The sequence below is a fragment of the Gymnogyps californianus genome, chromosome 4 (assembly GCF_018139145.2).
Source record: "Gymnogyps californianus isolate 813 chromosome 4, ASM1813914v2, whole genome shotgun sequence".
In the NCBI taxonomy this organism is placed as follows: domain Eukaryota; kingdom Metazoa; phylum Chordata; class Aves; order Accipitriformes; family Cathartidae; genus Gymnogyps; species Gymnogyps californianus.
In genome coordinates this window covers 16046753-16073121 of record NC_059474.1, presented here as the reverse complement: position 1 = coordinate 16073121, position 26369 = coordinate 16046753, and the positions used below count along the sequence as shown (strand labels likewise).

Below are 26369 nucleotides of genomic sequence, written 5' to 3'. Positions count from 1 at the left end.
AAGCATCATTACAGTGAAATAAGCTTTTATTTCTGTATCACTGCAGCACATTGATTTGTAGGAATGTCTCCATTAGCTACTGTGGAAATATATTCTCATATATTATTATTGAAGGAAGTTGATGAGAGAGGATAACCAAATTTCAAGTGTGAATAGGGCATTAGTATTAGGATTTTGGACAAAGTGGGAAAAAGACAAGTGCTATTGTAGCATTATTTTCTATTTAAAAGCTAGATAAGTCAGTAAACTAGTCTTTTTGTAATGCTTCACAGTTTCAGAGTCAGACTATTAAGTATAGTAACAGTTGTACAGCATTTATGTGTACACTGCAACTTCAGCTGAAATGCATATAGTAATTGAATATGTTTACTACTCTGTACAGGCAGAAGTGTGGAAGAGAAGTTTCTTCCTAATCAGCAGGGAAAACTTAAGCTTTTTCTGTTTATTTCAATGAACCATAAAAACTTAAGATTTTTATTGGAAGTAACCAGTAATTATTTCAGCTCAATTTAGAGGATGAAGGATAGCCTGTGTTAATATGGGGAATGATCATAATGGATAACCTCCATTAATATGATTAATAGGAGTTTGTAGCATGAAAAATGCAGTTCTGAAATATTGTCCTGAAAATATTTTAGAAAATTTGGAGTTCTTACAGAGATTAAAGTTAGGATAATACTGTAGCATTATCTTGCTATGTTGCTGTTTTTCAAAATAATTTGCTGTCAGATCCTTTAGGAGCAAAATACAATAGAAGACGGATAAATGAGTGTTCAAATCATCCTCTCAGTGGTATAGTATGAACTATGTGCATGCAGATTTAAGAATGAAGAAGAAAAATTATGGGGAATGCATCATATGTATATTTTAAAATTGTGTAATTGTCAGGACATTATCATGTTTATTGGGTATTTGCAAGAGAAGAAGCGGAAATTAATGGTACTATTTCAAGTTTAGTCCACAGTAATAGCTCCATACACTTGATATAATGAGGCGTTCTGAGTTTATGATGCCCATTTCAGTGTAGGAGCGTGTATAGTCTGCTAAATGTGCGGCTTTTTTGATAGCTCTTTAAGCATATTAATGCCTTCGTGACATTAGCACCTCTGGTTATGGATTCATCATTGTTCCATTATTTGAGATGGTATGTCTTGATGAGGTTCTGAACGAGCTGCAGTTTGTTTCTGCTGTCTGCTTTGGTTTATTTTATAGATCAGGTTTTTTTGAGGAAAAAAAGGTATTTGAAAAAAGGTATTTCATTATTTGTCTGTGTAATATGAGACTGTGAAGGTGTTACCATGGGAGTAACTACTAAGCCAGTGTCAAACTTTGATCTTAATAGTTCACTGAGATAAGCCAGGTAGTTTAAATGCAGACAGCATTCTTGTTACTGTTGTTGTTATTTACACTCTGTGCTTCCAGCCCTCATGATATGGAGGATAACCTCAAAGTAAGTTTGTTGTTTTCAAAGGAGAGATCTAAGATTCTGTAGTGCCAAAAAAATCAGTGTTAAATATCAATTGAGATTTGCTGAAATGTGTTGATTAAGGAGGCGGAGTACAGTGATGATGAATGGTAAATTAGAAATCTAGTTTGTTTATTTAAAATAAGGTCTTAAAAGAAGAGAGCTTTATGTACATTGTACATAGTTTCTATTTAAAAAATACTGAGTTCCCTATGAAATTTTCATGATATATTTTAGCTTTTTTATCTCAAATTTTTTGCGGAAGTAGTGCTTTCAAAGTTTTATCTCCCTTGTTTAACAATGCAACAGTATATTTTGTGAATATGACAAGGGAATTGTAAATATGTAACTTCTGCCAAACCTTTTGAGAAGGTTTAATTTCATTCCATCCATTTGTCCTTTGATGCTATGAACACAAGGAGTAACCATCCCATGTCTTACAGATTAGTATTTTTAACACTTAAAAATTTTTACAACTGTAAAATGATCCATATCACATTTGCTGCATTCTTTTGTTCAGTGTGGGGAATCACTGACCTTAAGATAAAAAATTTGGTTGCTTACATAGGTGTAAGTTTAGAGCACGTTTAGTGACTTCAGATGAGCTGCTCCAAGTTTACTCTGGTGTTTTCATGACTAGCCCCTAGATTATAATATTCTTTCGGATTACTTTTTTTTATATATATTCATGTGGTCTTTCTTTTGCGGTAAGTATTGTCCAACATGTTTACTTAATTATGTGTGATAATAGGAATATGTCATACTAGTATAATACTAGCATGTGATGGTAGAATTCATTAAAGTTTTGAAATATGTATGCAGAAAGAGGAATAACATTACCTTTTTCTGACTTTGACTAGAGAACTCATTTCTAAGCATTCCTACATAACAGCATTTGAAAACTGCCGTCAGGATCATTGCTCTTTTGTTTCAGATGCTAAACAAACACAAATTCAAAAAAAGCTACAGACTAAATAGTTGAATGGAACACACAGAATAGTAAAATGTCTTAAGAAAGGCTTGCTTTTCAAAAATACTGGGGTATAATCATTATGTATATTGAAGGCAACTTTAAAATGCTGGATTTTGCAATCTTAAGCATTTTTTGTGGTAGATAATTTAAAATGAAGGCTGGAAAAAATAAGATTTGTACAGATAGCGCACCTTGGATACTGTGGAAAGAAAGAGAGTCCCTCAGTTGCTAAAAACTTACTTTATACATTTACAGGAGAAGTTTGAAAAGTAATTTGCTGTAGGCATGCAGAAGGAAGAAAGCAGTGTATAGGAGTTGTTGGTCAGGCTGTTAAGTTGGACTTTTTAAAAAATATTTTTATGTTCTGCTGTCCACATAGAAAATGGTGGCATTCTGGAGTCTACTTCTCTGTCCCCCTTCAAAAGCATTATGGAAATGCTTGAAGTATTTTGATTTGGAGATGCCACTGCTATGTCTCATGGGAAGTGTAGTGCTGATGCTTCTCTTCCCATTCTCCTATAGGCTGTGCTCCTGATGCTATGGATATAAAGGCTGGGGTTTTTTTTGTTTTATTTTTCCCTTTATGTTTTCTGTGATGTATCACATCCTATTAGGTATGATAGTGCTTTGTGAGAGTAATGCATCATGAATACCGTCCAACTGGCAAATCCAAACTTGGGAGAAAATAACAGTGTAAGACAAACAAAACCCCCTCTCATTAGGCACCATACTGATCTTTCTGAATCAAACTGTTCTGTTCTCTTGGTTGGAATTTTTTTAGGGAGTTAGTTTTATATGGAAAAAGGAACATTTTTGAGCAGAAAAAGCAGTTTTCAGTGTAATAAAAAAACCCTAGTGGTTCTGACTGATGATTCTGGACTAGTCCAACTGTAGAGAGTTTCCAGAGTTTTTGATTTTGTTCCATTGTTCAATTCTAAGAATACTGTTGTGGTAGTTTATTTTAATAACATTACCCTGTACTTGCAAATAATAGAGGGAAAAAAGCCTAGTCTGGTTATGTTGCAATTCTGTGAGGTTAAAAATGGTTGTGTGTGAAGAGTATTGAAAGTTCTTTCACAGCAATATTCAGTAAACAATGCTGTAAAGAAATTTTCCAGAAAGCACTGTGTAAAGCAGTTGTAAAATATGAAATACAAGTTCAGGCTGTAGAAAGGTTCTGGTTTTTCCTAGAAGTTACTTATTGCGTTCTTTACTCAGTTCTTGTCATGCTACAGTAACTAACTTTCTACAACACTACTGATGTCTGTCAGGAACAATTACTGAAAATGTCTGGACTTAGTTTGAACTTACATGTTTGTTTTGTTTTTGGTTTTTTTTTTAATGTGAAGGGTTTTTGTTTCTTAAGTTGTCTCAAGCTACACAGTAGAAGTAAAGGAAACAATGTAATGAAAGAATAAAGAACAGTCGTTGTAGAGAACTACTGCCAGCTAATACATCACCTAATTAATAATTAACAATTTTCTTGTACTTTTTAAAGTACATATGTTAAGATGACCTCCTCTTACACTGTAAGTTTTGCAGGTTTTTTTGGGGAATGTTGTATCCAAAATGTTTTTAGAGAATAGTTACTGGTGTAGTTGCATGTTTAAGTGGTTGATCACTAGGGCAGTAACGCTGGTTTCTGAGCACAGCCAGTACTTTTTCCAGCTGCTTTATAGTGATATCTTGAAGCTTAAAATGTAATCTATATGGGTAAGCCACGAAAGCCACTATATATTAAAGCAGACTCTGACAGTAAATCAAAATTGAACAGCTGGCAACACTACTAAAGTCATAAACTTATTTATTAAAAAAACTAAACAGAAGAATTATATTAAAAAGAGAGGAATATGTTCTACAGACCAGTGGATATAGCTTAAAACCTGGAAAGTGTTGCAGATTAAGGGCCCAATTTATGAACATCTGTTCTGGCAGTTTCTGTGAGATTCTCGTGTTCTTTACAATAAAAGTGTGAAACATGTTTTTCCCCCCATGCTAATCATGCTTTTCTACAGTTCATAAAACTTGCATTGAGCCTTATGCAACTAGGCCTGTCTGCTTTACACACTTGCTAGAGTAATTACTATTCATGAAAGAGTAAGTACTATAGCAATGTCACAGTCCCACGATATACACTTATCCTGTCTTGTTCCAAGCGGTCTCATTGGCTTCAAAAGCAGTGAAAGAACACTGAAGTTTCCTTCATATATTTAAACGTAGAGCGTGGCAATGAACTAATAATGGAAGCAGATCACTAGAGAGCAAAATGGACAGAAAAATGTCTTGTACGTGGTTTCTCTAAAATTGAAGCATGCTTACAAATCTGCTGTTGTGCTCTTTAACAGTCACCAGAACAACCGTTAACTCCCCTCATCTCTTAATTTTGGAATAAATGATCATGGAAAGATTGTTTTAATTGCGATGTTTACACTGAAGAGTAATAGTACCCTGAATTTTTGTCATATTGACAGGTATGTGAGGATAAGCTTTAGGATATTCTTGATCTGCTTTGAGAGGGAACTGAAAAATAATAAATTTAAAACTGAGTGTCTAGTTCCACTGTCAGCAGTACTGTTTTGCCTTTGATGTCAGTGTGTCCAAGATTTGTTTCGGAGATTTTAGCCACAAGCCCTGTTTTGTAATCAGGCTTGATCTGCATGGCACAGGTCATAATATTTTGCTTGCTAACTCTTGCTGCATGTCTAGAAATTCAGACTGAACTAGAATAGATCATTGTGAAAGGCCATCAGTTTTTCTCTCAAGCAGTGCAGACTCTACTAACATCACAAGCCCTGCTGCCATTAGGAGACAAAGTCAGTCTCTCAACAAAGTCAGAGATGAGGAAACCAAGGTGCAAAGGGAACGCTGAGCAAACATGCAATAAAACCACTTTCCCTGTCCTAGGCAGATTATATTGCTTTATTGATGACAATGGTTACACTTTCTTTCCATTTGAATTTGATTAGTTTCGCTGTGTTATGCCTTTATTTATTAGGTTGCAGAACCACATGCTTTTATAGTTGTTTAACCTGAGGAGAACACTTCCAGCTAAGAATACTCGACAGGAAAATCTCTGTGCTCCTTTTGGGAGCTAGCTTCTCATACGTTTAGGGTCATACTGACTGACAGCAGGGAAAAGAAAGAGGATTTCTGGTATCCTTTAGACAAAGAAATATCTTATGGGAATAAGGCATTTGCTGTTTCCATGCCATCCATTTTTGAGCTTTTTGTAGTGTGGGTGCATCTCTGTGGTCTTATTTGTAGTGCGTACCCATTTCTGAGGTTGCTTGGCCAATTTTTTTTTCAGCTAACTTATGGAATATTATGGAACTGTATTTCTGCCAAATGTATATTGGTCATTGATAGTTCCTTTTGTCTTTTCATTGAGTGATACTTTTATAATTGATTTATGTATATTTGTAGTGCTGAGGGCAGTACTATTAGGCAACTAAACAAAAGGTGACTTATAACCACTTTGTAGTTATGGAAGTTGAATTTTTTTTCTATGCTGTCTGATATGAAACATGTTTTGTTAATTGGTGCACTATGAATCATTTTATCTCAGTGGTGTACAGTATATTAATCTCAGTTCTTAAAGCATGGTTTTATTTGTAGAAGGTTCAGAAACATTAATGCTATATTTGCTTTATCAGTGTGTTTACCTGTGGTGAACTTTTATTTGTTACGTTTGATGTGTTAAAGTGCACAAATGTAATTTATATGCACCTGCATAAAATGTTTTACTTGTGACCTGGGTTTCATTTGTCAAACTGTGCCTTGGATTCAGCAAGGAACTAACCCAACAAAAACCAAGGCTTCATATCATCAAAGACAATATCAAGTTATGTCCCAGAGGAACCCTAGGCAGGGATCCAAGTTGTCGTGTTTTTTATTGGACCTGACTAGAGTATTCTGGATTCCTGGTTTTGATTAGCTCACATTTTCATATTTGTTATGAGTGCTTTATTTCTCATCCTTGAGTCCCTTGTATCTGGGTGGACAAGGGAGGCAAACAAATGACTGCATCACTAAAATTTTCCACCTGCCTCCCTCTATTAGGCTCTGCTGTCCAGGCTGGATTACATGTCTCTTTCCTTGCACTTTATTCTCTCCATTCTCTTTACACCTAGTCCCTTGTGCTTGGTGCAAAGGGAGTGCTCTTAATGTTGTTGGTTTTCTTTTTCATTCATAGATGATCTGGGAGTGCTGCTTCATCACCCTGATATGGACACCAGGTTTTTGTTCTTTTTTTAAAAATAGTTATGTTTTGAGAAGTGTGAGTTAGTTTGCATACTTTTTTAGTATGTTAGACATCTTACAAAAAAATTTTATCAGCTTCTCTGGTTGAATAAACTTGATAGACGCACTACTAAGGTCTTTTGGTTTAAATAGTAGCTGTACTAGTGCACGGGAAGAGATTTCTTTTGGAGCTGTTACAGTCTACAGGCTATATAATCCACGTGGATTAATGTGGTATTTTCTTCATAATCCTATGAATTTTCTGCCTTAAAAATACTTTTATGTTTTTCCTAAGAGTTTTAGTAGAAAAGACCCTTTAAATATATGGTGATATCTAGAATTATTATATTGTCATTGTGTGCTTTGGTACTTAAGGTGTACGAGCAGAAATAAATTGTGGCATTTTTATTCTCCTTTCTTTCCATGGGTTTTTTGTTTATTTGTTTGAATTTAGTGTCTAGTGCTATGTATCAAGTAATTAGGCCAAGAGGGGAGAACTTTTGTAAGTACGTGGGTGCTTAAAAATGTAGACTGCTGCCTGGTGGGATTTTCGAATGTGGTTAAACCATTGCCTAGTTGCCCAGTAGTTGCTTTGGTACTTTGGTTGGGACTTTAAAAAGTCCCCCTAGGAATGCCTGCTTGTGTCTTTCAGTATCTCAGTACCATTGCAAATCTGATTCTAAACGTTTAATTATTCCAAGATGACATCTAAATGCAGGGGAAGTTAAATTCTTTTGAGAACCAAACCAGTAAATGTATGGCAATATTAGTGAGCTGGTTCTGAGTTGTGTGTCTGAGTTTTCTGAGTTCCTAAATGTATTTGGAAATAATATTGAGACTTGTGAAGCCACTTCATTCTGGAATTAATTTTAGGATTGCTCTGAGGGAAGAGCATAGTAGATAGCCAAATTCTATTATATTTGCAAAATACAATTTAATTTTGGAAAACATTTCTGAAGAAACATAGAGTTAACTTCCCATTAGCTAATAAAATCACATAAGTGTAGTGTGCACTTAGTTTCATGAAACTTATTTTGTGTGTTTACTCTACCTCACTTCTTGTTCTGGAATTCTTTTCCCTAGCATCAGCACAGCTGCATCACCCATTTCCACGGTCTTTTTAACCTCCACTTTTAATTAAAAAAAAATTAAATCAGATACTGTTTAAAGCTTCCCATTTAGTTTTGGGAAAATGAAAGTTCACATCTAGCTTAGGCGTGTGTGAACAGCTGTTAAAAGCCACAAGCAAAACGATACTTATAAAAGCGGTGAGGGGAATTTTAAGAGCAAGCTGCCAGTTTGACTGTACTTTTCAATAGCTCTTCACTTTCAGCCAAATGGTTTTAACAATAATTTTCTTTGAAAAAAACCTGTGTTTTATAGAAGCAGCAGCCCAAGCAGTTAGGCCAGTGGTAATAGGAGGCAACTTGCCATTTCTCTTTAACTTTTTATGAAATTTTTCTTTGAATCTGGGGAAATTGCTCATTAGAGAGATTGGAGGGGCTGATGTCCACCCGTGCCCACCCACCATGTAGGTACATCTGTCCCCATCTGATTCTAATGACGGATCTTGTTCATTGAAATTCCCGAGTTCCAAGACTAAGTGTAGAAGGGTAATACTTCCCTCGCGCCATATTTTGCAGGCATTATAGTCCTGCTCATGACTTAAGCATTTTGAGGTAATCATAGGATTTCTTTTTTGACTCTGAGTTACCAAATCTGACTAATCAGTTGGACAGAAACATGCAGGGAATTTATCAGATATTGAATATTTAAAAGAAAGGGGAAAGATTTATACTGTTCCTTGTTCAATCCACCTTCTGTACTGTAAGGAGCTTTCAGAGAGAAAAAAAAAGAAGAAATAGTTCCTTCAAGAACATTTTTGTCTTTACTGAGGGGGGGTGGCGGCTAGAGTATAAAACGCTCTGTGACCTAATAACCATGTATATGTGTGTCTGGAATTCATCTGGGCAGTTTTCTTTGGGCCTGTCCTAGCCGGTCCATTCCATAAGCGAGACATCATCGCTGCAACGCCTTCTCAGATATATGGTGGCAGTCTGCCTGAACAGGCGTGACTTGTCCCACCAGGTTACCCTGTGGTAGGGGGACAATAAGGTTGCTTAGCTCAAGCTTACTGTGTCAGTGTGCACTAATACTCATTCAGAGCATGCATCTGGATGTGGAATTGTCTTCATACAGTTTGGAAGCCTGGCAGATATATGGCTGTAGCACAAGCCTGGGCTACATGTGGCATATAGATATAACCTTGTATGTGTGAGTGTGACAGAACAAGCTTAGCATGGCAACTTGCGCTGATCCACTGAGGTGAGATGTCCCCTGAGCCACACTTTCTAATTAAGTCTTTTGACTTTTTCATGGGGCAGCAGGATGATGGTAATCATAAATGCTTTTGAAGTTTCTTCAATGCTGCAATTTTTTTTAAAAATGGAGGTTGTTGAGATGTCTGTTATCTTTTAATCTTAGCAGATTACAGCCTGTGTTAACTGGTGCTGTCACTAAAGTGGTCTGTCTTGGTATTTGTTGCTTTGTTACACTTCTGACTGCTGTGTTGGGGTTTCTACACTTGCATGTTATACCTTCAGTATCACTTTTACCCCCAACAGTGTAGCCTGCAGTGTGCAGCCTAATGTTTCAGGTTTGAAGGTTCTGTATGGCTTTCATTTGACACATCTGTCTTTGCAATATGCTCATGTTTTCTTTGCATGGGCAGCTAGTGAAGATGAGTTGGGTAGCAATGTAAATTCTTTTAAAGTTATTTTGTCATTGTTTTCTGCTTATATGTGTAAGTATGTTATGACTTCATATTATTAGCAAGCAAGAACCAAAAAGCTTGTTAATCACTTCCAATTTCTTGGATGTCTTATTTTTGCATTGTTTAGTTAGAATTCCCTAAAAATTTCCTGCTATCATTTCTGAAAGGAAAAGAAGAAACAAGTAGGACAAGCACAATGCCAAGTGAGTAATTTCCTTCTGTCACAGTGAGTATCCCTGGTGCCAAACTGTAAAGCTCTCATAGGACTGTGTGCTGGGATTAGAATTTTGGGTATAAATCACAGAATTATCCTCAAGAATTGGGAAAAGTTTAGGTCGTCCCAGTTTACACAGTGTATATAGGAGGGCAATAATGACCAGAGGAATGAAAAAGCTTTTATATGAGGAGGGACGAAATAGATTGAGTTCCTTAGCAGTAGGAAAAAGACAAACAGGTGTATAAAACCATGAGAAGAGACTAGAGAACAATTATATAGCATCTTTTCAATACGAACCGGAGGAAATTTCATGCCTTTTTATTACACAGCGAGCTTAAAATAAACAGATGAAATTACTTTTTTTACATTGTGAATGATTAAATTGTGGAAGTCCTATTCATTGACTGTTGTAGAAGCCAAAAGTGTGCATGGGTTCAGAAAGGAACTGCAGAGAGTTGTGAAGGGCTGGTCCACCAGTGGCTATAAAACGTTTCAGCTGTATTCCTAGCAACCTGGAGATGTAGTGTCACGCTGAGGAACGCAGACTGCCTGTAAGTGAGGTGTGTATCAAGGAATGATCATTGTAGTTGTACTGTTTCTTATTTTCCTGCTGCAATACCTGCTGTTGACTGCTCCTTGAGGTGAGTTACTGTCATGGGTTATACCAGACCTTCGAATATCAGATTTTCAATAAACAAATTCCTGACCTTGAACTGTTAGAACTCCTGTTCCCCCACTCCACCCTCCCAAAAAAAAGCCCCAGAACAGTGAACAAAACCCCCCCTTGCCATTTTGCCCTCAGTGCCTTAGGTTGTGTAGCTGTATTTGTGTGTATTACTTTGTAGCTGGTTGGTTGGAACAGTGTAGGTGAGAGAATGTGACCTGGATTCTCGTGGCTGCTCCAGAGTCTCCTTTATTTTTCAATACAACAGTCTTTGGATAAAGTAATTAAGAAGTCTGTGGGATAGAGAGAGGCACTGAGTATCTGAGTAATCCCTAGTGATTAGTTTTAGGCCCTCAAGGTCTTTACAGTATCTGCTCTTAACAAATTCAGTTGTGTTAGTCATGCAGACTCTTCTGAAAACCCCACTTCTTGCCTAGACTATGTTAAAGAAGTTTGTTTTGCTGAAAAGTTCTAAAAATCTAACATCATGTTTAATATATTTTTATAAATATGTTTTAAATGGAAGTATGATGGTGACACCGTTTTTCAAAGAGTGCTCAATGATGTCCTAAACAAACGTTTAACCATTAACTAAAGTCTCTTTACTATCCTAATTCTGAAAACTTCACCCATGGAAATTATGCCTGCAGAAACTCCATGCCCTCTTAATGTATATAAGAAGAGGAGGACTGTACTAAGTCACAAAGAAACTAGGTCATCATCAGGGCCGTGCTAAAATTTTAGTAGATAATATCTTGGGGTTATTCACGAGGGACTTGTTAACTTCTTGACTCATATTCTCCCTTTCCTTCAAACCTAGCAAAAGGAAGTGCTGCTTATCCTTGAGGACTCCTAACTATAAAAAGTAGAGTGGGTTTGTTTAACTATTTGAGGTCATGACTGACCAAATGATCTGAGCAAATACACTTTCAGCATCTAAATACTGCTGTAAGTCAGATGTAGCTGATTTCTCTAACGTCAATAAAAATTGAATGAAGCAGAAACTCTTAAAATCGTCTTTGGTTTTAGGAAGTTTTAGGAAAAAAAATGCTAAAAAGTTTACAAAAAGAAGAAGTCCCAGCTGAACCTTAACTTGCTTGCTCAATATTTTCAAATTAAAGTGAATCCTGACAAAAATTTTTAAGAGTGCATACATGTGTCCAAATTCAGCTGTTGTATTCCCCACAACACTCAGTCCAGTCTGAGGAGGTGGTTTCGCAATTGACTTAACCCAGTTTTGCTTTTGTCAACTGTAGTCATGGTAGCACTGCACAGAGAGTTGGTTCAGTTCACTGATCCAGCCTATACTGAACAGAACAACGGGAGTTCTTGTTTGAATGAACTTGTGGATTCCTTTTCTTCTGCAGTGGTACTATCACATGAGAAGGTTTGGAAGCGCTTGGCCAGCAGCACAGGGAAAGCCAGGACCATCCATTTGATTTGCAGTTATGGTAGCTTAAGCTGCTAAAGAAACTACCACTTCTCTAACTCTAATTTCAGGCCAGCCCCTTCCACTGAACCATCTACTTTCTTGATAAAAGTTTTTTTTGTGTGAGTTTGTTTTGGTGGTTGGTTTTTTTTCTTTTCTTTTGTGTGTGTGTGAGAGAGACAAGAAGAGGGAATTGGATTGCTCCGCACAGCCGGATTGCCAGGTTAGCTCTGAGAAGAGTATGGACCCTGCTTTGTTAGATTGGTAACAATCAAATTATGTACAAAGTACTTTTCTTATTCCTTTGGGTCCTTTATGCATTATATAGCTTTTTAAGTCTTGGACAAAGTTGTTAACGATTTTTGTTCAGTCCCTTGTGGCTAGCCTGATGAGTTGGTTCCTCTTGCTCATCTGAGACTGGTTAATACTGTAAAGTTGCAATATTAGTATATTCTGTCTTAATGTGTCTGCTATTGGATGTTTTTAATTTGTTTGGAAAAATAGTAGATATACATATTGTAGAAGAGCTTTTGTAGCTTTTCCTCAGTATCTGAATCAATTATAGCCTTATATTAAGTTAACAAAGTTTTGGACTGAAGTGTTCACATCATGATAGACATTTATGTCAGGAAGAAACAAGCTATATGCTCATTCTTGGAGACAAGAACAGTTCTTCAATGATGAACCAATGATTGATGTATTGATTAAAATTCAGGGTTTTTTTTTTGCCTGGGTGACTAGTTAGTGATAATGAAATATGTGAGTTGGCAAATGTAAGAGAGGTTTGTACAGTCCCACTTCTACTGTCTGGTTTGAAATCGTCATGTTGTTGAAATATAAATAGTTTGAATACAGTTCTTTGCAGTCTTTGAAATCCTGTGGCTCAATTTAAGAAGTAGCTGATAAATTTATTATCAGTGATCTGAATATGTTTGGTTTTCATTTCTCCTTTTATAGTTAATTGAAGTATGTTGTATTTCTTTACTAAGCAGTCTTACTTTTTTCTTATAAAAAGTAATTTAATATAAAGTTGAGTTGTACTATTAATTTTGTAACTGCCAGTTGAAAACAGTTTGGCTTGGTAATAATTAGTTACAAAAGCTTCCAAATGGATGTAAAACTGGGCTGCTGTCAAACAGGATTTGATACAGATGGAACAGTTAAGCAGTAATAAATTGCCTAGTAACTGAGTAATTTCACTCAGATATGTGCCAATCTTGCCTCTACATTGAAAAAAATTTGGAAGAAAAACTGATGTTTGAAATTGCTTAATGCTGGAGGTTTATCGTAATAACAATAATACTAACTTGGCCTGATCTTTGAACATTTAAGGCTTGTTTTTATATCCCAGTGAATGATTTAATATTCATTTATAATTCTTGTTGTGGGAGAGCTCCCAGAGGGGTATGTAGGAGAAGCACTAAGTGTCTCCAACTCTTTATTACATCTGCTGGAGGCAACAATGGAATCAGGCATGGTAGGACCCTGGAGCTGACCTGGGTTGGCTCTGTTAGGAACAAGTAATTCAGAGTATTGGATAAAAGCATCACACGTGAGAGGATAGCCAGTTTTTTAACATGGCTGTTTGGCGTGAAGTCAACGGAAGTATACCTGTGGAAACAGTCTATATAGATGGATGCAGCAACAGCCATGAAGAATGCTGGAGTGGGTCCTGTAAGGAATTGTTATTTATTAGGTAAATGCTTTTTATAGGAAGAAGTTTTGTATTAATAGTTCATTTCCATGGCTTCATGAAATATATTACTCTGAGATATGTTCCTATGCATTATTTTGAGAACACTGTTTTAGGAACTGCTATGTAAGGATAAAGGTTTTTGCTTGATGTTATAGTATGTCCAGATTACTATTTTTGGAAGAAATTACTTGTACAACTGTACCTAGGTTGCAAGGCACTGTAGAATATTTGAATTATAGGCAGAACTGCAAATGTATCTAACATTTTTGGGGGGTTTGGTGGGGGGAAGGTAGGTGGGGTTTGTTTTGTATTCTGTCTATAATTACAGACTGCATCTAATCTCTGAATAAGGAGATATCTGCCTTTAATAACATGAAAAATTTAGTTTTTCGTATGCCATAGTGAGACTGACTTTGTTAACTTGCCTGCCCTTTTGAATGCTGACAAAGAATTCAGCTCACAGAGGCTGCAGTTCCATGATCAGTTGGTTTTGTGGTGAAGCCAGTTTACAGCTTGAAGTTAGCACTGCTGCCCCACGGGAAATCGGATCTGTGACTTGAGCTGGGTTAAACAGAACATTGCAAACAGAAATGGCTATTTTTAACATGGATCAGCTCATTGAGCTTCATAAGCTCATACGAGTTGCATGGCCTCCTAAGTAGGTGAGGAGAGAATATTGCGCTGTGGCACGAGGGTGGGAATGAACAACCAGGAGTGGGACAGGTTGGTGAGATTTTCTGAGCTTTGGTGCTGGCATCGGTAGGTCTTGAAACTGTGGCTGGAAACTCTTGCTGTTGACTGCAAAAGGACACAGATGTGAGTGATGGAAGGTAGGATCTAAGAAATATATGAGTTTTCATTAAGATCCCAAGACCTTGAGTTTATGAAATTATAGTGAGCTTTATATTTTATGGCTGCCAATCCACTAAATCTTTATGAATTTTAGAATGATAAATCATTTAGTGGTGTTCTTAGTATTTAACTGAAGATGACTATACTTTTGTCCTGGGCTTGATAAATTCAGTGATGATGTAGTAGATACATCAAAATTAGAGAAAATATTTGAGAGAGATGAAGAAAAGCTGATCCATCCATGGCTTGCAGAGATATTGGACTAGCACCATCTTCTGAATGTTTAGTACATTACAGCTTTATGTCTTCACTAAGGTATTAAAGAACATTTAAAAAAAGTATTCACTCAACTTTGAATTTCAGTAATCACAGTACTGTAATATCTTTTTTACACTCTATTGAGTTTATGAAATTGTTAAATTAAACCAAAACAAAGGCTATCTATGGTTGAATTAGTGAGACATTAGGATTTTTTTTTTAGATTTTTTTAACCTCTGTCCTAAAATGTAGATTTAATATTACAAGGGAAATTATTTTGTGAAAAAAGCTATTGAAGTCCATCAATTTGTCGCTAGTAGCTCAGCTAAATCAATTTAAGCAGTTTTTTAAAAGTTTCAGTAATCTTGATAAAAATCATTTCATGTTGAATCAAAGAAGGGTCTGTTATTATTTTTCTGTCAGCAAGTCTTGTTTCAGAGTGCTTGGGCAGTCATTAAAGTTTGGTATAGGGAAGTTTGGAAACTACTGTCAAAAATGGTAATGTGTAATCTAAAGAGAAACATATGTTTTGAAGTTAGACTCATAGATTAATTTGTCAAGAGGAGTTCATATGAACCTTTTAAAATGTGTATTACAGTCATCATAGTGTTAAAAATATTCTTACAAGATTATGAATTAAGTAATTCTGTGTTTCTCATATGTTGCTCTGTAAAGGGTAGTGTTACACTGGTGAGAGAAAATGTAGATTCTAAATGGTATAACTTTTCTTGTTAGTGTCGGTAAAACATTGGCAATTAGAAAATGATGTATCACTTGAAACTTGGTTTTTTTCAATGTGTATGTTTAATTACTGTGTTTGTGAAGGATGCTGGATCCAAAAAGTGAAATATTATATGTATTAATTGTAGAAACTTTTAAGAATGTGAGAAGAAATGCTGCAGCTAGAGTTTCAGAGATACAAAATAATTATTATGTATTTTTATGCTCTATTGTATTTGAGTTGTGGTACTTAATTAACAGAATTGCCATTTTTTCGAGATGGTCACCCTAATGCTATTACTCTATCATTTGTAATTTCATTAGACATTTCATTGTCTAATGCCAGTGTGTTAGAGTGTGCCTGTGGGGACTGGAATTCCAGCTGTTGACAGGCATCCTGGATTATGGTTTGTGTGAGTACAGGTTAGTTTGTTTTGTTTTGCTTTCTCAGTGTCGTTCAATAAACATGTTCAACTGTGTTCGTGTCCTGTGCTGGTCACTGTGACTGCCCAGTGTTTTTTATAATTGAATCAATATAGCAAGAAAAATCCAGCTGGGGGGTGTTCTCCTGTCCCAGCCCTTTTCTCATTTCTCCTTGTCTCCAGGAAATAGCTATTTATAAAGATGTTTGAGTCCAAATTAACAGCTTCAGCTTAACAAGGAAGTAAAACTAATTGCTATCAAATTTCTCATTGGCAAAAAGATTAGGAAGCCTAAACACAAGTGTTAAAGAAGATAAAAGATGATTTAGTGCACAAAGCAATAAATTGATGGTTCAGTGAAACTTCATGTGATCTTAGGCAAGGCTTTAAATTTGTCTTTTCATACATGTTTCATTTTTCCATTTGTAAAAATAAGAATAGTATTTGCCTAATTTACTGGCAAGAGAATTAGTCAGCAAATGATCTGGTAGTAATTGCAATGTGCTTATAAACTGGCGATAAGGGCCATGTAAGAATCTGACTGACTGGATACAAAGCAACAGTGAACAAACTGTCTTCTTTCCAGGACGACCTTGTAATCTTAGGATACATTTCTCTGTGGAAAGTAAAAACTAACTAACCAAAGGTGTGAAATTAGAGAACATTAAAGTCCTGTGAGATGATGCTTTTGACAGAGAGTGGCATTAATTTGCTGAAGCTGGGCTGTTCATTCTCCATACCAGTATGCACAACAGTGTTTCATGTTCTTTCATTCACATCCCCACTTGATTTGTTAAGCTTACCTTAAGGGCGTGTTTATTTAGGTCTGTACACTGCAGACAGTAAACAGAGATACGTGGTAAAATCATCTGCACAGAGGTCTGTGCTGCCACATCTAAACTCCTTGTGCCCAGATTAATGCATTTCAAGTTAACTTGGTTGTCTCTTTGCTATGCCACTGTCTGCCATCTAGATATGTCTTCAATGTACTTAGTCACTTGAGTTGCAGGGTGAGGAGATGGCAGTCAACACATGCCTTTCATCCTCCTCTCTTGCTTTCTGTGTCCTTATGATACCCTTTTAAAAAGGCAAAAAAAGGCAGAGTTGTTCCAGTTGTGTTTTAATCCTAAGATAATACTACAAAGTGACTCAATTGTGTATTGGTTTAATAATATCATCTTTTTTCCAAAAATGTCTGCATTATGGGTAGGGATAAGGACTATAGGTACCTAACAGAAGGGATCAGATTCTAACTATCAGTGTAATCTTAGTCTGTTCAGTCAAATGATAAATGGTTGCAAGAACTTCTGCCAAGAATTTATTAAAAAATGAAAATGGGAAATGTCTAGCAGAGAAAAAAATATTCTTATTTTCTCTTTAACTGTCTCTTCAAGCTGTGTAAGCCAGTCATCTATCATCTTAGTTTTGAAAAGAAACTTGGGTGTATTCTTTTTTTTTCTTTGTAAGAAATTTTACTCTGGTATGAAAAGATGCCTGCTGTTTGTATTTGCAAAGGTCAACGTATCTTCTTAAAAACGACCTGTCGTCTACCAAACATTATACATGCTTGTTATTAGGTGAGAATCTTGTCACATTGTGCTCTCTATAGTTAGCTGCACTTGGTGTGCTGACATGGAGACATTTGCTTCTGGCTGTTTTTCTTGGTTTTTGTTGAAACCTATTGTGAATCTTGGAAATGTGAACCTCATTAACCTTTTGTCTTCTAAAGGTGCACAAGAACCACTATGTTTTATAGCTTTAGAAAAGATGCTGTAATCCTTTATTGTTTAACAGTATTTGTAAGTCTCATTTAATATGGGATGTTTTTATGTAGAAAACTTAATACAAAGATTACAGCTACTTCCATAAATACAAATCAAAGAGAACTTGTCATGCTAAACACATTCTTTCTTATTATTTCCTGTGTTAGAACAAACTATTAGCATCATCAACCTGATTTTATTGTGTGAAGTACCCTTATTCTAAGAAGCTCATCACAGATTTTGTGTCTTCATATGTCATTCTTTGAGAGGAAAAAGAATTCCACATAGGCTTTGTACAAATAAGTGGAGGCCCGTAAGAGAGGTGTGCATAAAACTAGGCAAAACTCACTTCACAGGCAAGATGCCTTTCTGTTTTTAACCGGAGACCTAGGGATCACTCACCTTTCCTTTTCCATATTAGGCATACATTTTCTTGTCTTGTATCTGTAGGAATTTGTCTTTTGGTTTAGAAGGAGCTCAGATCATAGATTTGGCATTTAGAAAGTTATATTTTTCTTTAATAATTGAGAAGCATATTTGCTGATAATTCTAATTTTTTTTAGAGGAGGAAGTGTTACAGTGTTTTCTGTAAATTACAAGAGTTTTTAAGCTATCAGGTTTTTTTGCTTTCTGAAACCAGTAATTTCCTGTTGTAGCTGGAAATGTTAAGTATAGTTTTTTAAGTATTAAAGTGCAGCACCAGCTATTATTATTCTGCCTTAGCAAGTCGTCTACTACAATGTTTCATTTGTTACTATGGCCTCATAGGGAAGCATCAGCAGTAGAGTGTACATGACAGTGAGAAAGTAAACACATGCTTGCAATCAAATTAATGTATTTCATCTGTCTTCAACTAATAACAATCTGTCATGCTATCTATCTGAGAAGGGGCATAAACAGTTTATTTTGTGTTTGGAATAACTTCCTGGAGGTAGTTAATGTGACATGTAGTTTGTCTGACATGAGTATAACCAGATCAACACTCTAGATGTTTTCTTGATAACCTAAAAAAATTACTGAGAAAATCTGTACTGGAACTATATTTATATTTCGTTTTGAGCTTCCTTAAATCAGAGTAGTGACATAGTTTTCAGGACTTCCATGAAAGAGTTTTCTTGGCAGTTATACAATTTTAGTGTGAGAAAAAGGTTGTAAGTATTAATAAAAGTTTAACTACAAAAAACTGCAGTTTGCATTCCGACATTTAGGTTTGAATATTTGAGAAGTGTGTGCTGTAATAATTTAAAAGTACCAAATCAGAATTGATTTTTAAAAAGTTCGGTAATACACAAAGTCTGATAGTAACGCAGACTCGGTACAATTTGTGGTTGATTTATTATTATTTCTGCATAATTCTGGTTACTCTTATGTTATTATATCAGATAAATATCTGATGTTATTAATTATTATATATCAGAAAGAACCTTTGTGTCTAATTAGAAAATGAGAGTGCACTTGCTTGAAGTTCTAAGTAACCCATTCAAATATTCTTTAAAAACTAAGGCATAATGAAATAGCTCCATCTTTTAGTGGGAAAGCAGTAGGTTACTGGTAAGCTGAGCAATAAAAAGCTAGGGAGGTTTTTTTTCCTATTTTCTTTGGAGTGATGGCAGCATTAGAATTAAAACTTACGCTTATGGCGGAAGAGGCCTGAGAGGTGTTCCTTCTGGCCAGCGCAGTGGGACCTACTAAGCTATGTTCTGCTGAGGTGCTATGGGGCAGAGGTCTGATAAACTGGGCAGTAAATCCTGTTGCCCAGAATGCTGCTCCCAAAGTTCATCATGATTTCTGTTTTATTCTTTAGAATAGTGGATATTTGGCATGTCTTAGATAAATCCCTCTTTTATTTCCTCTTTCATGCACTTTTGCTTATCCATGAGAGCAGCAGAACCTTCACACTCTGAAATTAAACTGACCACACTTCTGGAGCAGTGTGTACTGCGTGAGGACAATACTGTATTGTCATCTTCAGTCTGTTAGGTTTTCAGGTGTTCAAGCTAGGTTTGTTCTTAAGAAATCAATCTGAAATTATACCAAAAAATAGGATGAAAAAGAAATTGTTATATACAGCCCCCTTTTTTATGACCCTGGAGTATTTTCAGAAGAGAAAATATGTACATAATTTTAAGCACATGTAAATCAAATTAATAAATTATTAAAGCATTTTACTTGTCATGTCTGTGTGGGCTAATCGTGATAGCTCATTATTTAAACATTATGTAATTGTATACCTTGTGTGAACAGCTGCAAATACTTTGCAGAAAGATTTATATTTCATTTTTTTCACAGCATACTATAAAAGAATATATTTTTGTGTGGTACCATAGATTAATACAGATGTTTACTCATAACTTTAAAACTACCCTTAATTATATTAAAATATGAAATAGTTATAATATGCATGATAACTACAAAACTAGATAGTTGTAAATTCATTTATGTGTTAATACCAATTTTAATGGAAAATACTGTAATTATCAATTAAAAAAAAGTTCGGCTCAAACAGGAGAACTGGCCCTTTGTAACAGACTCCCTTGCAGTTATTACAATTGCAAGCTTTGAAAGTGAAAGGCGGTCAGATTTGGGTGGAGAGGCATCCCTTTACTGAAATTCTCTGAACTGTCTCTTTCATGTTTCTTTTCATACATATGGTTTAGAAAGTGGTTAGGTTGGTTATCACTGGTATAATCATCTAAAATGACTGTATAGTGCCTTACAGTTTGCAAGTGTAATCTCATGATCCAGGAGAAATGCCAACAAACTATTAAACAGTCAGACTTGCTTAACATGCATTATGCATGCCACTCAGCTGTTTATGCCATTCTGAACAAGTACTGTCACTATTTTTTCAGCTGCTTGGAAGTACCTGTACAAGTTATATATTTGTGTTTCTTCCAGAATTACCTGAAAGGAAGATTCATGCAAAATGGATGTTTTCCGACTTAAAAAAACCCTGTAGTTTTACATGGAGTTCTTCTCCAGTGATGTTATGAAAGAAGAGACTGGCAGTCCTGTGGGAAAGGGAGATAAATAGCATGAGTAGCAGCCTTTACATTCTGCATAAATGATGTTCTGTTGTCTTTTTAGAGTATATGCCGTAATTTGCTTGTGTGACAATATTTAAATCAAAATATACTATTATTACATTTTCGGCATTTTGAAAGATTGTGAAACCAGAATATTCATCATTCTTCTAACTGATGATACATATTTTAAAATACTTACTGGCTTCGTGTTTGTACCAGTTGTATTACTCTGGTAAATTGTTACATGTATTTTATTATTGCCTTAATTTTAAGACAATACAGCTGTGGGATTTGATATCACACTTTATTCCTTGAAACAGACTCTGGTGAGCTAATTACATTTGTTCGAGTTCATTTCAGTGAAGCAGGTGAACTAAAGTAGTATTTAAGCTGCTTGACTATTGATTTTCCACATATATATAGTGTAATGGAATGGAAATGATCATTTGTCCCTGCACAGTGGTGCTATGTGGCTTGTTGCAGGCCTTTTTTTATCTTATGGAATGCTACATATATTAAATAGTGTAAGAGAACAAATTTGGCATTAATTTATTTACCATTAGCGGTTTCAGAGTCTCAAGTCAAAAGTAGCAGAATTATTCATCAAGACTGAATTGCTGTTGAATAGCTGTGTGTGGGTAGATTGTAAAGCACCCATTTGTGTTTTATCTAGCACTTTGTAGTGTTTTTCTATTCCCTTGCTACTACCCAATAAACTAAAGTTTCAGTGACTTACTCTTAATTTCTCAAGTAAAGTTACATACAGATATGAATTTGAATAACTATTTGTACTGTCTCAATTGTTTGCTCAGAATTTTTCTATCATTTGATATCTAGCCTTGCAGACAGTCATTTAAAATACAGTTTCCTTTTCCATTTTGAGTTAGCACTGTCTATCAGCTTTTCACTGCAAGTAAGTGATATATAGCAGTAATTCAAAGGATAATGAAAATGTTGTTTGTATAAATCACCTGAAGATGTGACCTAATCAAATCTCTCTAGTCCTAACTTAAAACGACTGTTTTGTCCTTGTCTTCTTTGAAATGTCACTTGCTCTCCACAGAGGTGACCGTGGTGGTGTTTACATCTTTTTCCTCACCTAAATTCTGCAGTGTTCTTCTTACCTGTTTTTCTTCTCACATCTTCAGGAATGCCTTAAAGGGAGTATCGTTGGGATTTCTGTGGGAGTTCCATACTTCTCTCCTAGATTCTGTTTTCTTTTTTCACTTCACTAGATCTCTGTTTAGTCTCACCTACAAATCAAAACTGAACTCTCCAGAGTTCATGAGAAGCAAGTATTTTAGTAAGCCTTACCTACTTTTGCTACAGCAGACACTGATCTATGCTGGTTTCATCTTTGACGGGAGATTTTCACTTGGATCTGTTTGGCTTGGTGGAAGTCATGTTTGAATTCCTGAAGTTCCTTATCTTTGTTGTGCCAGTATCTTTATGGGATACCTGTACATACAAATGTGTATAGATCTGTTAGTTATGGAGCAGCAATTTATCTTGTTAGCTTTAATTGAAAGACTCTTCACACTAGACAAGCTTAAAGGTGAATGTTTAGTTTTATTCCAGAGAAACAAAAAGTTGGGTTCTTGACTAGTTAGTTAGAAACAGAGTTGCAGGAGAGGAAAAGTAAGGCAATGGAGATGATTTTTGGAGAATATCTGGCAACCATGGGTTTTTTTGTAGTTGTCGCATAAACTTTTTAGTGTGTATTTCAGGCATAAAAATGAGCAAACTGCAGCAGCCCATATTGTGGATGCCTTTTCTTAGAAAGGGACTTCAAAATGACTTCAGGGGCTGGTAAGCCCCTGTTTCTGTCCTCATCAGGCCAGTCAGGGAAACAATACTATGACCTATCTCTCTCCCCCACCCATTGCTTGTGATGTCCCTCTGCTTCTCCTGATTTCAATTTTCATGTGGTTTATTTAAGTACTCCATTTAATGCAGATATACTAAGTGGTTCCTGTATAGTCAAGGAATTAGCAATGTACTCCTTTGACATTTTAACTATTGCTTTGCTAACTTATACTTTAACTGCCATTCCTGCCTGTTGGTCCCATTCTTAAGACCTTTAGAATTTTAGAAATGATAGATCAAAGAAATACTCTCACTGCATTCTGTAAAATTTACACATCTTGGGGTTGCTTTAGCTTGTCATGATCAGAAAACATAATTTATTAATGTAGATAGCAGAGTGTATCCAAGCACTTAACCCAAAGTACTGGTTTGTAACATTGGTGTGCTTTAGAGATTCACTGTTTGCAAATAGTTAAATCTCTTTTCACTTTTCAAACTAAAATCCTTGTGTCTCCTTTAGACATCCCATTGTGAATTTCTAGCCATCAGTTTATATTCCACTTGGTAAAAATGGAGCTATTAATTTTCCCCTGCTGTTGTCTTCTTTCTCATTCACTTTGGATGAGGAGGATGACTGTACCATCTGGCACGTAAACTTCACTTTGGGCCTTTCTCTAAATGTTTGTGTTTGATGTGTGTCCAAATCTTGCAGATTCTTTCTTTGAGATCTTTGTTAGATATGGCCTATCATAACCATTACCACAGTTAAAATATTCTTATTTTGCATCTTAATTTCAGTAATTCCTTTTTCTTGGCCAATGCAGTGTTATCTAGTCATTTAGAATATTCTGCAAGATCATTTTCCTGGTTTGTAAAATCAAACTGTATTTATGTATCTAATTCTCTTTCTTTCTATCCAAAACTTATTTGTCTTTGCCTTTAAACTTTTCATGGCTTAAGTGCATTCTAGTATCATCCTTCATCCCAAGATATCTATTCCTGCTGTTAATTGGCTCATCATATGAGCCCACATTGGCCAGCTGTTAGTTTTCTTTCTATAAAGTCCCTGCATTCCTTAAACATCTTTTTAGAAAATTATTTTTCTCCTCCAAATTCCTCCTTAAAGTCGTTTTGCTGTGATGTCTAAATAAAAGCTGGACAAGACTTATCTCCTGGTGTGCTAAGAATTCTGCCTGTCGAGCTGACCAACTTTAGATGTTCAAAAAAGAGGACTGGAGGGTAACTATTCACTGTATTTTAGCTGGTCTTCAGTAACTGTCAATGATTGTGCCCTTAGCCTGTGGCAATGCAAAGTAATTTGAGTTAGCATAGTCGTCTTTCATTGACTGCAAACTGCAAGTTTGTGTAGTTAAATATTTATTAACGCTTGAAACCCTTTTCTTGTACTAAAACTGTGCCCTCTTTCATTGAGAGCTAATGTAACATGAATTGCCTTGCATTTACTGTGGGCTGAGGGTGTGCACATGGACAGTTACCTGGCAGTTATCTAGCATAACAGTAACCGTACAGTTCACAGCAGACTGCCCATAATTCAGAAGGCACAAGGTGAAATACTTGTAAGTGGTGAGAGGGACTGAGAATTACACAAAATTCAGAAACATAATTTCACCTTGATTTTCACTTCCAGTCTGTTAGATTCTAGGATCTTGTGTGCTTTTAATTTCTCTACTGTAGTAAAGTATAGGCTACACTGACCATATATTATTCTTGATGTTTCTTCAAATAGAAAATAGGAGGCATTTGAGGATATGGTTTCCAATATGGCAGTGGCATTTTCTTCCTGAAAATTCATCAACCTTTTAGCATGCTGTTGTGTTCTTCCACTCTCTATTCTTTCCTTCCTGAGAAAGAGAGTTTGAGATTGTAACTTGTGAGCTTGTCTTTATGGACTTAGATAAGCATGTCATGGTATTTTAGAGGGATACAGTGTAAATGCTATCTATCTGTCTATTTATTTATTTTTATTGTAATCGTGTGTAGGTTTTTGGAGTTTGGGTATAGTCGAAGAAATACAGTCAGTGAAATTTGGAGGTGGGGTTAAGGTTCCTTTATGAGCTCATCAAATAAAAATAAAGAAAATATATATTTATTTTTCCCAAGAGAGTAATCTCACTATTGTGTTTTCCAAGCTGCACTTAAAGCTAATATGTGAAGGGTAAAAATAATAGTTAATAATTATACGGTTCAGGCAGTATGCTGTATTTTATTCTTAAAAGGGTTTCAGCAGAGGCTCTCTTCTGGTAGTTATTTTTCAGAGAAAAAAGTTAAGTAGCTGTTACGTAGACTGCGTGAGTTTTTAACAAAATTGTTATTGACTTCGGGTTTTATCTTATTAAATGTATTTGTTCTTCCTATTTTTTATGAAACTATTCTACATTTAGTATTATGAAAAACTGTACTACAAATGTTAGTGTTAATAGCTTAGTATTTTAGTCCTTCACAAATTAATACCTGTGGTAACTGGATGATTTTAGGCCTGTTCTTATAAACAAGGCCTTACTGATGTGCAAGGAACAGTAATATGTGGCAAAACCTCCACATTAACCAAGGTAAGCAGTATAAATGGGGTGTAGGAATCCCCTGTTAGACTAAAAATCTCCAAGAGAAAATCTCTAGAGCCTACAAATTAAAGACCTCCAATATCATTTTAAAATAAAGCCTTTTATGTAGTAGGAGAGCATTTCTTCAGCTGATAATCAAATGACACTATTATGCAGGCTTACTAGATTTGCAAATTTACAAGTTTTTACAAGTCAGTTGGGTCCCTTCCTCAGGAAATCAGTTTAAGTTTTTTTTTCCTGTATTGACTCAAAGAGCCTGGTTGTCCTTAAATCCTTCTGAATATATTTGCCTAATAATTTGACGGCATTGAGTCAACACCCTTATAGGAACTGTAATGCAATAAAAAGAGAAACTGTTCAATATAGTTTCCAGTTACCTTAGGATCAGATTTGGAGAAACTGGAATGTACACAATAAAACCTGTGCAAGACTTGAGTTCTATGTTGTTTTGGAAGCAACCAGTGCTTTTCAACATAAAATACCATTTGAAAGCTTTGCTCTGCTTCCAGTGGTTGTAAAATGATAAAAATGAAAATGCATGTGACTTGAAATATGCATTTTACTGTTTTTAATTTTCTGAACTATACCTTTGTGAAATTGAAAGCTTCATATACAAGTAACTAAGCATCAGTGGTTTTACTCGGTTCATTTTTTATTATAGTGAATGTTTTTGCTCTACCATGTTCTGCAAGAAAGTTCTTTATAACTCATTTACATTTTTTACTTAGAAAAAATATGTTGATTCAGATGTGCTTGATGAACTCTATTTTGTAAAAGTCTTTAGATTACACTGGAATCTCCAATATGCATCATGCTTGCAAACAGAATGTGCAAAGTTTAGTTCTGTCTCAGGTTTTTGTATGTAGTTAGCAGTAAAGTTATTACAAATTGTTTGTGTGTATCCAGAAATAAATTTGTCCTTTATTTCAGATAAGAATTTGTTGCATTTGACCATACAATTTTAATTGTGGTTTCATTTTAGTTTTGCAAATAAAATTAATCTGATGTAATTCATTATTTTCATTTTGTCAAATGATTATAAAAAGAAAGAAACTTGCATTTGCATACACTTGTAAAGAAGGAGATTACATCTGATGTGTTTCCAATGAATAATTTCTAAGACAGGTAACTAAATGGGCTCCATTGTAGTAATTTTTCCTTTCTTCAACTTATTTTTAGTTGACTTGGAGCATATGCGCACAGTGAAAGTTGACAAGCACCAGCGATTTTGTCAGGAAAACAATTTCAGTAGCCATTTCGTGTCGGCCAAGACAGGAGATTCTGTAAGTAAGAAACATAAAATCCTTGTAGACGTCTTTTTTTTTTTTTTTTTTTTAAAGATGCAGCAGTTTTTTTATACTCCCCATATCAAACCATGGAGAATTTTGGCTGCTGTAGGTCCTTTTTGCCTGCCTAGTTGCATGAAAAATACATCTTTGTATAAGTGTATGTATTCTTTATTAATTACAGTGGCTTTTGATGTG

At 35.4% G+C, this 26369-nt stretch overlaps 1 protein-coding gene across 3 annotated transcripts in view; it reads left to right on the top strand.

Annotated features, from left to right (window-relative positions):
• Positions 1 to 26369, top strand: part of RAB28 (RAB28, member RAS oncogene family) — a 67929-nt gene that overhangs the window by 30993 nt on the left and 10567 nt on the right. For all 3 annotated transcript variants that reach the window (XM_050896090.1, XM_050896089.1, XM_050896091.1), the window contains exon 5: positions 26065 to 26168. In XM_050896090.1, coding sequence (XP_050752047.1) covers positions 26065 to 26168 — 104 coding nt within the window. The remainder of the gene's footprint in view (positions 1 to 26064; positions 26169 to 26369) is intronic.